Source organism: Apodemus sylvaticus, chromosome X (genome assembly GCF_947179515.1).
Source record: "Apodemus sylvaticus chromosome X, mApoSyl1.1, whole genome shotgun sequence".
NCBI lineage: Eukaryota > Metazoa > Chordata > Mammalia > Rodentia > Muridae > Apodemus > Apodemus sylvaticus.
The window spans coordinates 7,696,364-7,715,372 of record NC_067495.1 but is presented as its reverse complement, the minus strand read 5'-3'; the positions used below and the strand labels follow the sequence as shown (position 1 = coordinate 7,715,372).

The following is a 19,009-nucleotide window of genomic DNA, read 5'->3' as shown; positions in this document are numbered from 1 at the left end:
AAATTGTCAACCATAAAGTGAATATTTTAAGAAAAGTAAATACAGGTTTTCAGTAGCAAAAATGCTTAGGTGCTGAAATCAACGTGGTTTTCTGTTTTTTTTTTTTTCAGATGTCTTACATTATCAATCTTCAATAAAATGAACAAATTAAGCATGGTGTCAATTCTGAGAGAAACCATTGTATGATTTAGTGTAGCCTATGGGACCAAGTAAATTATAATTCCATTTTGTATACTATGTAAATAAAGTCATTAATTGTCCGTCTAAAAAATTTTAAGAGTATGTACTGAAGTATTATTACTGGTGTTTAAATGTCAACTTTGCACCATACTAGCTTTATGACTAGGTAAATTATATAATCTCTAATTCTATTTTTTCTAGGGATACCAGTAATGCAACTTCATAGCATTGTTTGAGGATCAAGTAAAATAAGAGGGGGTGGGAAGATGGGGGTTAACATCCAAAGTGAGGCTTTCCATTCTAAGGGAAATGGGGGAGACTTATGTGAGGGAGTACTGGGGAGGGGGGGGAAGAAGAGCTGACATTGCATTGTAAATTGAATAAATAAATGAATTTAATAATAATAAAAATAGCATAGATACTAGTGTCAGTATTTGCTTGCCCTAAACCTCTTAGGCAATATGTTTTATAGGTCAATTTACATAAGATTTCTAGTTCTGATTCCTGTTCCCCCATTGGAAAATTTTAGTAGGAAGATTTTACTGGTTAAAACCCTTGATGTTTTTTTTGTAAGCAAGTTTTCTATATAGATCACTTTTTTTGCTTTTCAGAGACAAGAATTCTACATAGCCTTAGCTGTCTTGGAACACACTCTGTAGACCAGGTTGGCATTGCACTTGCAGAGATCTCCTGTCTCTGCCTCTCAAGTGCTGGCATTAAAGATGTATGCCATCAAGCCCAACTTAGATCCATCCTTTTTTTAAAGAATTTTTTGTTTGTTTGTGTTTGTTTGTTTTTTCTTTTTGGACTTTTAGTAAGTTTTGTGAACTTCATCTAGAGTGCCAACTTTATTTAGATGCAGTTGTTTACAGTACTGCCCGTGCTCTTAGGTGTAGGGATGGAGCTTCCTTGCATATGCTAAGTGTATGCTGTAACTTGGAGCTGTAACTCCTCACCCCAGATCTTGTAAGATTCTTTTCATTCTTTTTTTTTTTTTTTTTTTAGTCTTAGGGGCTTGTGGCAGTGTGTCTTTCCTTTCTTCATCTTTGGTACTGCTAATTTGTATTGTATTTTCTCTCCTAATTAGTCTTTCTAGGGATTCTACCAATTTAATTAATGCTCCCTCCAAAAAGCTTTTGGGACTTTGATAAATCCCCATAAGCATATATAACATGCTTTTACTCTCATCTGTTATTCTTTACTGTTGGATTTGGTTTTCTTTTCTTTTTTATCTTTTGTTTTGAGAAAGAGGATTTCACTGTGTAGCCTAGACTGTTCTTGAACTCGCTCTGTAGACCAGGTTGGCCTTAAACTCACAGAGATCCACCTGCCTCTGCTTCCTGAGTGTTGGGATTAAAGGCTTGAACTACCACCACCCAACCTGGATTTGATTTTCTTGATTTCATCTCCTGAAATTTACTTCAGTCTATATATACACAGTTTTATACTTTGAAGAATTAGATTGAACAACACAGTAAGATTTGTGATAATGTCACTCATATAGTGGCGTTAAATGTAAACTAATTGAAGTTGTGTATATACAAGTAACAGACATGCTGCTTGCAGAAGTACACATTTTTGTAGTGTTTGGGTAAATTTTAAAGCAAAGGTGTTATTGTAGATTACTTTTATCTGTGGCTTGGTTTATAGCTAGTTTTCTTGCTGTTCAGCTATTACAGGTTATCTATTCTAGCATTACTCTTATAGAAAAAACTTTTTTCCCCTCTCTGACTACTCCCCTTCCTCTCCCAGTTGAGAGAAATGAGCAAGTCAGATACTCTTCATCCAAATGTGGCAACTTTGTTAATTCGTTTTCTTTTACAATTCTCATTTTTAAGACATAAAATGGTCATAGAACTTGGCTATCAATCTGAAGGCCAGTATTCAAGTTTCTTTAAGCATAGTCAAAGGGCTGTTGGATACTAATGATTATTTTTAAACCAGGAGCTAGTAGTTTATTGTTCCCTTCTTGTCTGCTTTATTACTTGCATTGTGCATGGATGCTAACCCCTTTTGCAATGTTTATGGCTTTGCAGGGCTTTCAGTGAAAAAAAACCTAATTGTTAACATTATACTCATTTTGAGACAAGTTCTCTCACTATGCAGCTTTGGCTGGCCTGGAACCCTGAATGTAAACCAGTTTGTCCTCAGTCTTAGATCTCATGTCTCTGTCTTCCAAATGCTGAGATTAAAAGCATATGTTAACTTTTATTTTCAAACCAACTTTTATTTTAAAACCTACTTGAGCCTGGCAGTGGTGGCGCACACCTGTAATCCCAGCACTTGGGAAGCAGAGGCAGGCAGATTTCTGAGTTCAAGGGCGGCCTGGTCTACAGAGTGAGTTCCAGGACAGCCAGGGCTATACAGAGAAACCCTGTCAAATTTTTTTTAGAGCTCTTAGGTTTGTGATGTTGATATTATGTGTCTGTTAGGTATTATATATGCACAGTATATTTGTTAAGATGGCTTGTATTCTTAAAAGAATAAAAGCAAATTACATTCACTCTATCTTAGAATTTCTCATTGTTTCTTATTATTTTGTATTCTCTAATGTTAGTGTTTTAAGTACTTAATAAGATCTGATACTGTTGGATTGCAAAGGAGCAACCAGAGCTTTAATCAGAGCCCAAGTTAGTATTTAGTTTTTTAGGTTTTTTTTTCTTTTCATTATTTTTAAGTATATGTATGTGTATATCTATTTATGGGTATGTGCATATAAATGCAGGTGCATACAGAGGTAGGTGTGTAAGATCTCCCTGGAGCTGGTATGAAAGGTGCTTGTGAACTGCCTTGTCCAAGTCCCAGGACAACGTTGAACTCTGTTCCTCTGGAACAGCAGTACACTCTTAACTGCTGAGTAATCCCTCCAGCCCAGGGCTCAGTTTCTCATAAGCTTTACATATATTTACTTAAAGGGAAATTAGAAATAATAACTTGAGTGAGTCAGTTTTCTGCACCATGTGTGTTCTGGGTGTTTAATTTGAGGCATCAGGCTCAGCACCAGGTGCCTTCCTTACTCACTCAGCCATCTTGCTGCGGCCCATAAAGGGAATTTCTTAATCTAAATTTTAACTTTAAAATCTGTATCTGTAGAAGAAATTTTAAGTCATAAGACATAAAAATCAGTAACAAGTGGGGTGAATATTCCTCAGATGTGGTATCTGAGAAGGAACTGGATTATAATTTGGCAATATGTATACTGTTGTAGTTATATTTCTAGTATCCTAAAGAAAAAATTGTTTTCTACAAGAAGATTTATACTTGACACTGATTCATGTTAATTTTAATTTATATAATGCTGAAGAATTTGAATTCTTAGATACTGAATGATGGGGCTGGAGAGAGATGGTGCAGTGGTTAACACTGACTGCTCTTCCACAGTTCCCGAGTTCAACTCCCAGAAACCACATGGTGGCTCACAATCATCAGTAATGGGATCTGATGCCCTCTTCTGAGGTGTCTGAACACAGGGACAGTTCATATACATATACAAAATGTACATATACAAAATAAGTAAATCTTTAAGAATGATTAAAGGATAGATATAGTCCCAGTTTTATTGAAAATTTATGCATACATGGCCAGTTTTTATTTAGCTTATTAAAAGATTACCAGGGGTAATTAAAATATTACTGGCATTTTATTTGTTGGTGTGGTGTTATAGATGCTTACAGTTGTTTTTGTCTGTGTTTTCTGTAAGAATGTAAATACACAGGGCAAAGTGTTTTATTGGCTGTTTAAAATAAAGCCGGCTTCTAAAGTTACATACTGCAGACAGCTTTTGTAAGGGGTTTCTAGCTCTTGAATTCTTTTCCTGGTAACTTAGGTGTTGGGGTAAGTGTAGTATTCCCCATTTTAAGTGTAAAAAGCTCACCCTCAGGTTGCTAATCTGTCTTGTAAATTCAGCATAAACTTTGAAAGAACATATTAAGTCATAAGCTTTCAATGATGCCTTTAGAATTTTATGTTGCTAACATTTTTAAAAATAATGCTGATATGTTAGTGTTTGTGTATGTGTGTGTTACTAGAAACTTACATCTATAATGTTATTTTTTTAAATCAAGACTTCATCACCTGATTCGTCCAATGAAAATTCCCCTGCAACTCCTCCTGATGAGCAAGGTCAAGGTGATGCTCCTCCACAGATTGAAGATGAGGAACCTGCTTTTCCACATACTGACTTGGCAAAGTTAGATGATATGATCAACAGGTCAGTTGGTTTTGTTTTTCAAACCAAAGTTTTCTTTTTCTTTTTTTCATTTTAAAGACTTATTTATTATATGTAAATATACTGTAGCTGTCTTCAGACACCCCAGAAGAGGGCATCAAATCCCATTACAGATGGTTGTGAGCTGTGGTTGTTGGGATTTGAACTCAGGACTCTGAAAGAGCAGTCAGTGCTGAGCCATCTCTCCAGCTCCCAAGGGTTTTTTTTTTTTTTTTTTTTTTTTAAATAACATTATGTATGGCGGGTAATACAAAGACAGTGAAGATGAACCTGTTGCCTTAATTTTCCATCATAGTCACTGCCAAATACTTTATAACCCATAGGTATAATAAAAAGGAGCAAGAACATTAGTGAGGTTTCCTTTTCTTTTTCTTTTTTTTTTTTTTACATTAACAATATGGCTTTATCTGTTTGTTCCAAAGTAGAACTAGTTATTTAGTTTACCTTTTTAAAAGTTCATGAAGCTTCTTTACAATTGGCATGTTCTTGACTGACTTTGATAACTTTAGGGTGGCCCTAAAACCAGGTCATAAGAAGTTTCTCAGCCTGTCTTTCATGATGTTCTGCAGAGTAAGAAAAGATTGTAAAGAAATGAGAAGAACATATCAAAAAACCCCATTTGAGTATCCTCCTCACTGGGCAGTGTGAGTTTGAAAAGGGCTGCTCAAAAACTGGACACTGGAGCAATGGCTCAGCCATTAAGAGTGCTTGTTGTTTTTCAGTTCCTGCCATCTTACAGCTGTCATCTGTAATTTCAGACCCATGAGTCTGGTGGCCTCTTCTGGTCTCTAAAGGCACCAAGTATACTCAGAGACACAATATCCATACATATAAAACCAATTAATTAAAAAGGAAAATATTTTTAAAAGAATAATGAAAATGAACTTTCTTATAGGTATACTTTGTTAAAATTTTTGGTGTATTTTTACATAGAGTCAAAACTATTAAATATGTGCACAGGGAAATAAAAATCCTTTGCATTAAAACTGAGTTGGTTGTAGGGTCCCACACCATTAATCTCAACCCTTAGGGGGTAGGGGTAAGCAGATTTCTGAGTTCAAGACCTGGCTGGTTTACATAGTGAATTCTAGGATACTTAGAACCACATAGTGAGACTTGGTCTGGAAAAAATATGCAGACAAATATCTGATTTTCTTAGTAATAAGTGTGTGTTACTAAGTATAGAACTATGTTGTGTAATATACAGTAAATAGATTAAATTTCTCTAACCCCTTCCTCATAACCCCAGCTTTATTCCCCGCTTTTCACATATTCCAACCAAAGTTTTTTTAATAATCAATAGTACATTTTTCATATTTTATTTCTGTTTACTATCATGTATGTATTGATTTTTTCTTCACATACAAAATCTTTTTTTTTGTTTTTTTTTTTGAATTTGTTTTTTTTTTTTTTCCGAGACAGGGTTTCTCTGTATAGCCTTGGCTGTCCTGGAGTTCACTCTGTAGACCAGGCTGGCCTCCAACTCAGAAATCACCTGCCTCTGCCTCCCAGAGTGCTGGGATTACAGGCGTGTGTCACCACCGCCCGGCCACATACAAAATCTTACTATAACTTTGTAACTTGTTTGAACTTGTTTGAAATATTCTTCCATTTGACTCAGTTTCAAAGGAACATTTAAGAGAACATATGCTTCTAATAGTAGCCTATATATAGTAATCACATGCAATGGAACTATTAAAAAGTATTTATTTATAATAGTCCTTGATTGTTCTCAGATGACATAACGAAGTTGCATTGTTATATTTCAGTTTTGTCTGATGGTTGGCAGAATATGCAGATTAGATACTACTAGGCTACATAAAATTTTTGATGGAAGGAAAAGGCAAAGGATGTTTATAAATACTGATTAGTTATTTGTTTCTAATATGTTATTAGAAAAAGTTGATAGATTATCAAGCATAAATCTGTCTAGGCCTCCTGAAGTTTTTATTCTTTATGAGGAAGTTCAAGGCTTCTTTAATCTGAATCCTGAAAACTCTTTCCTGTGAAGTTTTCATAATAGGCTTCTGTGATGCCTAATTGATGTTTATTGTTGTTTATATTATTTTTTTAAAGTTTGCTTGTAGAGACAACAAATGATAATTGTAAAAATTTATGAAAACATTGGTGCTGGCTAATTTAATGCTATTTTAGTTAATGCTTAATATTTTCATAGTGAAATAAATAAATTGTAATTAGTAACTGACTGTAGTATCTCTTTTATTTAGTGCATAACCAGTATGTCTCTTTATTTTATAAATTCCTAGGCCTCGATGGGTCGTTCCAGTTTTGCCGAAAGGGGAATTAGAAGTGCTTTTAGAAGCTGCTATTGATCTTAGTAAGAAAGGTATGTCTCACTATCATGATTTTCTAAATGCATGCTACTAGATACATTTTCACTTTATTCTTGAAAACACGGTGTTTTAACTAAGTATATATTAAGCTTACAAATAGAGGGTTGTCCTTTTTAAATGAATGTAATGTGAGCTCAAGAGTGCTAGACATAAAATGTATATTTATCCATATTTCTAAAGAGTAAGTCCATTGTTTTGATTTGCAATCACTCAATGATTTAAAACATTTCTGTTATGGGAATTCCATAATATACACAAAAGTTTTTACAATTAAATACTCTGTAGGTGATATATAGTACGAATATCAGTCAGGTTTAAGTAGCTACAGAAGTGGGGAGGAGGTGAGTATCCTAAGGGATTTCTCATCTTGAGTCATGTGTAAACCTATAAATTACATAAGCTTTTCTGATGCAAAGGTGCATGACACTTAATCTTTGATTCTTTGAATGAAGATGACTATTTTTTTCAATTTATGTCTTCATTGTGGTTGGGCTTTGGGATACATATATAATCAAGAACTTGCAAGAGTTGATTCTTTTCTATCCACCCAATAGGCTGAGCCATATGGCTGCCCAGTAAATAAAATTAGCTTTTAAAAAATTATAAAATGTGATTTTTTTTCTCTAAAAGAAAAAAAGACTTAGAAAAGTAGTTCTGTGTTTTAAAGAAATAGGAAAGACCTGGAGTTCAGGGACAGTAAGGGCTACTTAGAAAAAAACCCTATCTCAAAAAAAACCAAAACAATTCCAGTGCCTTAAACAACTGAGCACCATATAGCCACAGTCCTCTACTAAGAGAATTTCTACAGCACCAGAAATAGATGAGAGTTATAATAAAGTTGCTGAATTTCAACATTAACCTTTTACTTCTGGACAACTAAGTGCCAAATTCCTTTTACTGGGTTTTTACTATTTCTTTTAAACACATTTGTTTAAAGAATGTCTTATCAATCTTGAAAAGCTGTAAAATAAGTTATTCAGATGATTGTTGTTTTCCACAATTTAAATGAATGTTGCTAGTTAGAATCTAAACATTAACTGTGTAATAAAAACATGGTATTTCAGTTAATTCCATTGACATTCAGTGGCTTGCTCATAGTTTTCGCACCAGTTTATTTTAGATAAGACTCAGGCTCAATTTAAATATCATCCATATTGTACAATTAAAATCAAATATTTTTTGTACAATATTGAGATGTTAAAGACATTCTTTTTTGTTTTTTGGATTTGGGTTTTTTTTTTTAATACAGGGTTTCTCTGTATAGCCCTGACTGTCCTGGAACTCACTCTGTAGACCAGGCTCGCCTCTAACTCAGAAATCCTCCTGCCTCTGCCTCCCAAGTGCTGGGATTACAGGCGTGCGCCACCACCGTCTGGCTTAAGACATTCTTTGTCTTTGATGACACTTGGCTCTTTTTTTTTTTTTTTTTTAAATCGGATGAGATGATGCAAGGATATAAAAGTGTAGGGTCTGTAAGATGGCCTGATGATCTGAATTCTATTCCTGGACTCCACTTACAGGTGGAAGGAATAAACTGACTTCACAGTTGTCCTCTGACTTCCATATGTACTCCATATCACCCACCTTTCCATATATGCATGCATCAACACACATAAATAATGCATCCATTAAAAAAGGACTTGTAAGAAGAAAGATTTGTATAGATAGTACAATAAAAGAAGACAAAACGATTCATCATACTTGGTCATTTGGAGAATAGTAATATGAATGGGTGCTAAGTACATAGCTTGCAAATTATTATTTCAAAAATAATTATGAAATGTAAAATTTAGGACTTATTTTCAGAACAAAAAGATATAAAATACTTAGTCTCTGTCACATAATACTGACCATTTTGGGTTTAAGATACAGTGTCATAATTTGTAGTATTTTCAGTTAATTATTTACTTTTACCTCATTGATGATTAAACTTAAGATTTTGTACATGTTAAGACTAGCTGCCTTTGCAGTGAGCTATATCCTCAGTCCTGAGTTGTTGTTACTATTATCACATTAAATGTGTTTTTGCATATATATTTTAAAATTTCATTTAGGGTGGGAGGGCTGAAGAAATAGCCAAGCAGTTCATTTATGGATGCTTGCTGCTCTTGGGGAAGAAACCCAGGTTTGGTTCCTAGCACCCATGACTGGTGACCCACAACCACCTGTAATGCCAGCTCCTAAACACTGGCACTCAACATGGTATAAATTCAGGCCATTACATACACACATACTTAAATTTTTCTTTAAATAGTAATTGTGAGTTAAGTTTCTTTTCTGACATATAGACACTTTGACATATAGATACTTTGAAATAACAATAGCGTTATTTCACTGTGAGCATCCCCCCCCCCCCCCATGTGCTCTGCAACTGCTAGCTTGTTATCTGGGTTTCAGATAACTTAGGCCTTTCATCATATAATTTAGCATAATTATTTTTTTCTCCCCTTTCCTAGGCCTTGATGTTAAAAGTGAAGCATGTCAGCGATTTTTCCGAGATGGATTAACAATATCATTCACAAAAATCCTTACAGATGAAGCAGTGAGTGGCTGGAAGTTTGAAATACATGTGAGTTTTCCATTTGACTTTTAAAAAGCAGGTTATGTAGTGATCCTTTGGATGGGAAGAACAAGTATGTGTGTTTTTGTGTATATATATTAGAGTATAAAATGTTACTTTTAAAGTAATTTCATAATAATTCATCTCTGGAGGTAGCATGGACATTTAAAATTAACATGAGATTTTAGAGTTAAAAAAAGACTTGGTTTAATATTTCTCCCTAGTTCTTCTGTGCCTTGTGACCTTAGGCAGGTCACCACATTTTATTGAAAATCTGGTGCTATTGATTATAGAATATGCTGCTATCTTATGTATTAAAGGCAAAATGCCCAAGAAGGGGAAAACAGAATACAAGTTTGGGGGTACCAGAAAGGTCAGTGTTATAGAAGTATTGAGAATTGAACTCATATGTATATTTTAATTTGGGCACCTACAATTCCTAAATATTTGAATCATGAGCGACTAAACAGTTCTGTGGTCTTGACTCAATTTATAGTTGTGATTCCCTTTTAAGTAAAGAATACTTAAAAGTGATCTCAGATCCCTAATAGCTCCAAATATTGAGCAGAGACAAACACAAATACTTCAGTACTTGTTATTTGTAGGATGAAATCAGATTTCACATCAACAGTGAAAGAATTTGTTTTGGACTAATAAGATGCTGTAAATGGTACAAACCTGTTTCTATGTATGGAAATAGCCATAAAGCAGATGATGTTTTGTGGTCTGAACTGTTTATAACTATGGGGTAAAAGTCCCAACATCTGGTTTAACATAATTTCTTATGAAGAAAGAAATTTCTTATGTAGAATTACAAAGCTTGGCAGTGTATATTCTTCCATCTGGGATAATTGATATATTATTTCAGTTTTAGAAAAATGGGAAGCTGTATCTTGTCTGAAGATAACAGAGCAGAATTTGGCAACTTATAGTACCTACTTCATTTTTAAGCAAGTAGCTTTTTGAAAGCATATTAATTCGGTCATAATACTAGTGGATCTAGTATATATATTGGTATAAAAAACAAAGAGTTCATTTAATATTAATAGTAATTAGACTTACATCTGTTTGAAATTGCAGTGTTTTCATATTCTAAATCACCTTTCTCTTATATATAACAGAGATGTATTATTAACAATACTCATCGCCTGGTGGAGCTATGTGTGGCTAAGTTAGCCCAAGACTGGTTTCCACTTCTAGAACTTCTTGCCATGGCCTTAAATCCTCATTGCAAATTCCATATCTACAATGGTACTCGTCCCTGCGAGTCAGTGTCCTCAAGTGTTCAGTTGCCTGAAGATGAACTCTTTGCTCGTTCTCCAGACCCTCGATCACCAAAAGTATGTTAGTTTGTTATTTTCAAATTTAAATATTAAGACTGTTTTATTCTACCACAGAACTTTAATCTCAGTCTCCTGGTAACATGGCTAAAGACTGGTTTAATTATACTCTAAAGGAGGTGTTCTGCATTATGGTTTGAATTCTTTATTTTGTACCAAAGCTATATTTTATTTTTTGTACTACTATTTAGTTTTCTGGGTAGTAATAATTGACATCTGACAACCAAATATTTTTTGAGACTTTTATATATAAACCTCAGGTGTGAATAAATAAGACCATGATTATTTTATATATTCTCTATTTTTTAAGTGTAATAATGTATCACAAAAGTAAAATAATAGAAATTATAAAATAGAAGCAGGATAGTAAATCTTTGAAATTTTACTAAAATACATATTTGAAAACAAATTCTCTATAGCAGTGTTAAAACAAGACTGTACTTGGTAGATTTTTTTTTTTTTTTTTTTTTTTTTTTTTGGTTTTTGGGATTTTGTTTTTTTCGAGACAGGGTTTCTCTGTGTAGTCCTGGCTGTTCTGGAACTGGCTCTGTAGACCAGGCTGCCCTCGAACTCAGAAATCCGCCTGCCCCTACTTCCCAGAGTGCTGGGATTACAGGCGTGTGCCACCACCGCCCCCGTTCCTTGGTAGACCTTTTAACTGTACACTTTAAATTTTATACTTTTATAATTTTATTTTCTTTAGTAAATGCTAGCAGTAAATAATTTCTAAATTTAGACTAGGGACACTTTTAGGAGTTATATATTTGCATAAGTAATTTGCCTGCATATATGTTTGTGCACCGTGTACAAGCCTGGTGCTCTGAAGAGGCCTGAAGAAGGTATTAGCTCCCCTGTAACTAGAATTAAAGAGTGTTGTGAATCACCATGTTGATACTAGGAATTGAGCCCAATTTCTCTCTTAAGAGCAGTGCTTAAGAGCCGAACCACCAATTGTGTTAAACTTAAGAACTGTTATTTTTCCAGTTCATATTTTTGCCACTAAGTGGCTTGTTTTTGCTTGAGTAGCATCCACCTACCATCAAAGTATTGATCTTCAAAGTCAAAAGTTGCATCTAGCCAGGCATGATACACCTTTAATCCCAGAGGCGGAGGCGGAGGCAGGTTGGGTCTCTTGAGTTTGAGGCTCGCCTGGTCTACAAAGCAAATTTCAAGACAGCTGGGGCTATGCAGAGAAAAGGTGAAGTCTGTCTATATCTACATTTCTTTTACTCGATTTTTTTTTCCTCAGTGGGTCTTAGGGGCTCATAGAAAATAACTCAATTTAATGTGGCTAATGCAAAGATTTGGGGAGAATTCTGACTGAAGATATTTTATGTATTGGAAATCTGATTCTTATACAAAAACTGTCAAGCCTTTGAGTTTAGTATATATTTTTGTTAGATTATGGTTATAATCCATATTTCTGGGGAGTTGTCTACTAGCTAACGAAACCTGAGGAATTTTGTGATTGCTCACAGTTGAATCTTTGCTAACTTTAAAAAAAAAATTATCAAGGATGTATTATTGGTCAGAATTTCCAACTCTGTCCCTAGTTGATACAGACACTATGATATAAAACATGAAAGAAAGGCTGGAGAGATGGCTCAGCAGTTACTAGCACTGACTGCTGTTCCAGAGGTCCTGAGTTCAAGTCCCAGCAACCACATGGTGGCTTACAACCATCTGTAATAGGGTCTGATGCTCTCTTCTGGTGTGTCTGAAGAGAGCAATGGTGTACTCACATAAATAAAATAAATAAATCCTTAAAAATACATAAAAGAAGTACTCTCCAAAGGTAGGGTATCCTTGGTTTCAATTTGTAGACCAGACTCGAGATCTGGCTGCCTCTGCCTCCTGAATGCTGGGATTAGAGGTGTGTGCCACTCAATATACCCAGCATATATTTCAAGAAACATGCATCGAAAACATAGGTAAGACTACATATAAAAGTACATGCATATTCTAGGCTATGAAATCATTTCAGAAAGTTTCTATGTAGCACTCTGGTTTGATGTTGCCAGTTCCAGGGCATCTGATTCCTCCTGACCTCCACAGGCATTTGGTTTACATACATGCAGACAAACACACTCAGAAACATAAATTCTTTAAAAAGAGAGAAAGAATATATATACCTATCAAGTATATCATCTTAGTAGTCTTATTCTGGTTACCTAGACAAGGTTTCTCTTTGTAGTCCTGGCTATCTGGGAACTCACAGTTGAAGCTGGCCTTAAATTGCAGAGATCTGCCTGGCTCTTCCTCCCAAATGCTAGAATAGATAGATGCTTATGCTACTGTGTTCAGGACCTTATTGAAGAAAATTTTAAAAATATATTACATAAAACATAGTTTTTCTTTTTTGCAAGTAATTCCAAGAGATCTGTAAGCTTTGGGCTTGGGGCAAAAGAGATGGCTCAGTGGTTAAAGAACACTTGTTGCTCTTTTAGAGGAAGTGGATTCAGTTGACAACACCCATATTTTAGCTCACACTAATCCTTAATTTCAGCTCTAGTAGATCCAAAGCTCTCTTCCTGGTCTCTGCGCCCCAGGCATGCACATGGTGCAAATACATGCAGACACTCACATAAAAAAATGAGTTTAATGACTCAGAAATGGTCTTCTTTTTTTGTTTTGTTTTTAGAAACAGGGTTTCTCTGTATAGCCCTGGCTATCCTAGAACTCACTCTGTAGACTAGGCTGGCCTTGAACTCAGAAATCTGCCTGCCTCTGCCTCCCAAGTTCTGGAATTTAGATATAGTCTTCTAAGAGCAAAGTAAAATGTAGGAAAAGAGTAAACATACTGAAATTGATAGTGTGGATTTCTTAGAGAACTTAAAATTTATATTGCTACAATTAGTTTTTTGTATTTGGTTTTTAAAACAAATATTAACAGCTGGGCATGGTCCGGCATGGGCAGGTGGTGGATCTGTCTGAGGTTCGAGACCAGCCTGGTCTACGAGTTTGGTCTTGAAAAAACAAAACAAAATAAATATTAACATTAAAATCTTTTATTCAGCAGTCACCCTTCTAAAAATAGGTGTAGATATTGTTTTTGCTTAGGGCATAATAAAGAAATTGTCTTTCCTCACTGGCTTTTAAAACATGGCCTTTTAGAGGGCTGGCAAGGTGTAAAAAAGGTTGTCTTAATATTTGCCTTTCAGATAATATAAGTTAGCAAAAGCATCCAGATGTGCTAGTTAGTACTACCACATATTCCATATTGTAATTTGTTTTAATTTTTTTCTTTTTGTTCGTCCTGCAATGCAAGTAGTTTATCAAACCTATGCCTTGCTCATGGTAGACAGATGTTCAATTCCTGCAACATATGGGTTTGTTTTCAGTTGACAATTCACTTTTAGGCTTCAAGATTATTTATGTGAAAATTTAAATACTTATAAACTACAATAAGAAATTGTCTCAGAATTTGTTATACTAGGTTTTCTTTGATCTATTATTTAAGGGCTTTTTAAACTTTTTAAATGGTTTTTAATATAAATGTTTTTAGATCTTTAGGAAAGTCATATACTCTTAAAAGTGGGATAGCTGAGACAGAAACGTAGTTTAACAAGCAATACTGATGTGTTCCTTTAATTCATGCTTACTATTTATTGACACAGGTTGATTAGAATGTTTTAAAGCCTGTTCAAGAATGATTTAACTTTAATATATCAGTTAAAATATTTTTGTTTATCCTAAATGCCAAGAACATAAAATAAACTTCTTGTTAATTGTATTGCAGGGTTGGCTAGTAGATCTTCTCAACAAATTTGGCACTTTAAATGGATACCAGATACTGCACGATCGTTTTATTAATGGGTCAGCATTAAATGTTCAGATAATTGCAGCTCTTATTAAGTAAGTAGCATTTTGAAGTCGCATGTTAAATATGTTAATAGTTTCTGTTTTTGTTTTGGCTCAATTCAGAAATGAAGTAATTGGGGCTGGAAAGATGGCTCAGTGCTTAAGTGGCTGTTCTTTCAGATGACTTGAGTTTTATTCCCTGTACCTATGGCAGGTAGCTCTCAAAACTGTCTTTAACACCAGCTCTAGGAGAATCCAGCATCTCTGGCTTCTGAGGGCATCTGCTATGCCCAGTTCAAATGTGAATACATAGACAAACAGAATGTTTTAAAAAATAATACATGTTCTATGAGAAATTACTAAATTGATATTAAGAAATAGAGTATTTATAAGAGTTTCTTATCTTATTTCAGACCATTCGGACAGTGCTATGAGTTTCTTACTCTTCACACGGTGAAAAAATACTTTCTTCCAATAATAGAAATGGTTCCACAGTTTTTAGAAAACTTAACTGATGAAGAGCTGAAGAAAGAAGCAAAGAATGAAGCCAAAAATGATGCTCTTTCAATGATTATTAAATCATTGAAGAATTTAGCTTCACGGGTTGCTGGACAAGAAGAAACTGTAAAGAACTTAGAAATATTTAGGTTAAAAATGATACTTAGGTAAGTTATTTATCTTGGAAGTAATTATTTACATGAATATTTAGAATCAATTTACACCTGAATTTCTCTTACAGATTGTTGCAAATTTCTTCTTTCAATGGAAAGATGAATGCACTGAATGAGGTTAATAAAGTGATTTCCAGTGTGTCATACTATACCCATCGACATGGCAGTACTGAGGAAGAAGAGTGGCTCACAGCAGAGAGGATGGCTGTGAGTAAATAACCACTTAAGCCTAGAATGGCAGTCAGTAAAATTAGTGATGTTAGCATTCTAAATTAAAGTCAAAATTTGAATGTTTTGGTTAATTTACAACTTTGTTAATCTTGAAATTTTAATGTAGCACACTTATTTGGTCGCTGAGTATGTCTTTGGTAAATGTATTGTTAAATGTAATTATTAGATTATTGCAAGTTTTGCTATAGAAATTGTAGAAGTAAGCTTGGAAGTGAATGAGATAGTATTTGAAACATAATTTAAGAAGGGGCATGTACATATGATATGACCAATTCCAATTGATGGCTTGAAAACACAAAAGACATAGGAGGGTATGGATGGGCACAACCAGAATCTTAGCACTGGAGAAGCCAGGATATTTGCTACATGCTTAAGGTCAGCCAGGATTACATACTGAGACCCTGTCTGTCTGTCTGTCTCTGTCTATCTCTCTCTCTCTCTCTCTCTCTCTACACACACACATACACACACACACACACACACACACACACACACACACACACACACACGGCTGAAGAGATGTCTCAACGGTTAAGATCACTGACTGTTCTTCTTAAGGTCCTGAGTTCAAAGCCGGCTACCACATGGTGGCTCACAATCATCCGTAGTGAGATCTGACGCCCTCTTCAGATCTGTCTAAAACAGCTACAGTGTACTTACATATAATAATAAATCTTTGGGTCGGAGCAAGTACAGCTACAGTGTAATCATATACATAAAATCTTTAATATATATTAATTATTAGTCTATGTATATATTAGAATAAGCTACACAAATTACTTTTATCGTGATTTTGAGAATTTGTTTTTAAAGTGCCTAATTTTGTATCATTGGCATTAAATACTTAGAAAAATTCCCATATATTTTATGTATGGCTGCTGTAATAAGTTACTAATTATAAAACTCATGTTATTTGAGTACATAGGTGGCAATCATGAGACATCTGTAGCAAACCAATATCCTTACTTCCAAGAATCTCTTCTGTTGATAAGAAAAATGATTAGAATGTGATTTAAAAAGAAAAGTTAAATGTATAGCTGGCTTAGTGAGGCCTTTGGTTTAGTTGTCAGCAAAAAGAAAAATATATACAGGATATTTAAACCAGTCCCTTGGTTAGAAGGTCAGATGGTAGATGTCTAGTTTTGTGTATGCCATGTGCCTGTCTGCATTGAGAATGTTGTTGGTCCTTGAGCAGTGTGACCTCCTAAAGCATATAGAAAATACCATTAAATGAATTAAAAAAATTGTGATAGTTTGACATTGCTTTATATTTGTTATATTTTAGAAAAGTTCCTATAACAAATTGGGAATTTCTAAACTTCAGTTAGCTAAAAAGTTTCATATTTATAGCACATTTTGGGCCCACCTACCTTTATTTTAAGAAAGTTGAGTACTGGATTATCTATTTAAAAAAAAAATTCATGAGTCGTACTCTATTCCTCTTGAAGTTAGGTAAATGATAGCCAAGCTGGTTTAGTCTAGCACAGTATTACAGAAACAAACAGTGGAAGTATGAAGACTTGATTCAGATTCCAGTGCCAATATCTGTAAACCTGTTTACTGTGCTAAGAAAATGTATCTCTTACTTATATTTCAAAGATGCAAGCTACAATAGCATCCAGGACGTGGCAGTCAATTAATAATAAATCAAAGTCTTTTAAAAGGTATCTTTTAGGGCTGAAGAGATGGCTCAACTCAGCGCTTAAGATTGCTCTTCCAGAGGGTCCTGAATTCAATTTCCAGCAACCACATGGTGGCTCACAACTACCTGTAATGGGATCTGATGCCCTCTTCTGGTTTTATTTGAAGACAACTATAGTGTACTCACATATAAAATAAATCTTTAAAAAAAAAAAGTATCTTTTAACCTAACACCATTCTGGGGCAGAATTAGTTTAAGGAACCAAATACCAAAATGGCCCTGTGCCCATTCTTATTAAACCTTAAATGATGGTTGCATTTAAATAATATTTTTGTGAGTTGAATGCTGTAATGTATAATATCTCTTTGATGATTTTCACTGTTTATAATTTATGGAGATACTCCCCATATGATAGTTTGCAAATTTAATTCCAGTACTTGGGATGGACGTGGAGGCATACAAACTTAAGACTAGCCTATGCTACATAGCAAGATGCCATTTCAGAAGAAAAGAGAAGAGCTTACCGTAAATTTTTTGTTGTTGTTGTTTGAGACAGGGTTTCTCTGTGTAGCCCTGCCTGTCCTGGAACTCACTTTGTAGATCAAGCTGGCCTTGAACTCAGAAATCTGCTTGGCTCTGCCTCCCCCCAAGTACTGGGATTAAAGGCGTGTGAAATTTTTAAAGTAATTTTTATGAATGCATTCTTGTATATTATCCTGTAAATAATGCTTTTGGATTTCTATGTATTCTTTAAATTATATTTTAGTACTTTTAAAAGATCTTCATGTTTTATTTTGTTTTGAAACCTGGTTTTTAAATTACCTTTAGGAATGGATACAGCAGAACAATATTTTATCCATAGTTTTACGAGATAGTCTTCATCAACCACAGTATGTAGAGAAACTAGAAAAGATTCTTCGCTTTGTCATAAAAGAAAAAGCTCTGACCTTGCAAGATCTTGATAATATCTGGGCAGCACAGGTAAGGCTCTTGAAACCTCTTAAATGCTTCTAGGAGAAATTATTCTAGAAACTTCCTGAAATTGTCAATAATGCTTGAATACTGAACAGTTCATATTTGGCAAAAAATAATAAGGGCAACTGAGTATGCTTGTGTATACCTGTAATCCCAGCACATGAGAAGTGTACCAGTGGAAGAATCATGTATTGGAATGTAGCTTAGGCTTCAAAGCGGAGGTTTCTGACCCAGAAAACAAGGGGTAGGGATAGAAACAGCTCAGTGGCACACTGTGCTTGCCTTAATACCCCAAAATAAAGTAGTATCTGTTGGGAAAATATACATCTATCATTAACTTCTTTTTTTTTTTTTTTGAGACAGGGTTTCTCTGTGTAGCCCTGGCTGTCCTGGAACTCACTTTGTAGACCAGGCTGGCCTCGAACTCAGAAATCCGCCTGCCTCTGCCTCTGCCTCTGCCCCCCAAGTGCTGGGATTAAAGGCATGTGCCACCACCGCCGCCCGGCTTATTAACTTCTTAATAAACTGAGAAACCCTTCACTATAGGTAAATCACTCAATTCCAAAAAACTTAAAACTTTTCAGAAGGATTAGCAACCAGAATTAACAGCCAGAAACTATTGTTGAATTCTAATTTATAAAGCTTTGGTTTTTTTGTTTTTGCTTTTTATTGTTGTTCTTGTTTTTTACTTTATACAGAAAATAGCTTTGCTTTTGAGTACTTAGTTCTAGTTTGGGAAGAATGTATTAGAATATTCAATAAACTAAAACTTTGGTATTTACTAAGGTACATGTTAAGTATGTATATGCAGAAATGAAATTGTCAGCTTTTAAATCTAAAGAATCAATAGTTAGAAATGTATGTAGAGATCAATTTTTTAAAATTATGTAGCGATTAAATGGTGATAATTTCCTGGTGATCATTAGCAGTCATTATAGATAATGTTTCTGTTGTTCACAGTCTAGTGTACTATGTGACCTTTGTTTTTATTTATCAATAGGCAGGGAAGCATGCGATTAAATGATGA

At 34.5% G+C, this 19,009-nt stretch overlaps 1 protein-coding gene across 1 annotated transcript in view; it reads left to right on the top strand.

Annotated features, from left to right (window-relative positions):
• Positions 1-19,009, top strand: part of Usp9x (ubiquitin specific peptidase 9 X-linked) — a 110,227-nt gene that overhangs the window by 26,296 nt on the left and 64,922 nt on the right. The window contains exons 3-10 of the mRNA XM_052171588.1: positions 4,245-4,390; positions 6,676-6,755; positions 9,219-9,331; positions 10,444-10,662; positions 14,402-14,517; positions 14,877-15,128; positions 15,203-15,341; positions 17,836-17,988. Coding sequence (XP_052027548.1) covers positions 4,245-4,390; positions 6,676-6,755; positions 9,219-9,331; positions 10,444-10,662; positions 14,402-14,517; positions 14,877-15,128; positions 15,203-15,341; positions 17,836-17,988 — 1,218 coding nt within the window. The remainder of the gene's footprint in view (positions 1-4,244; positions 4,391-6,675; positions 6,756-9,218; positions 9,332-10,443; positions 10,663-14,401; positions 14,518-14,876; positions 15,129-15,202; positions 15,342-17,835; positions 17,989-19,009) is intronic.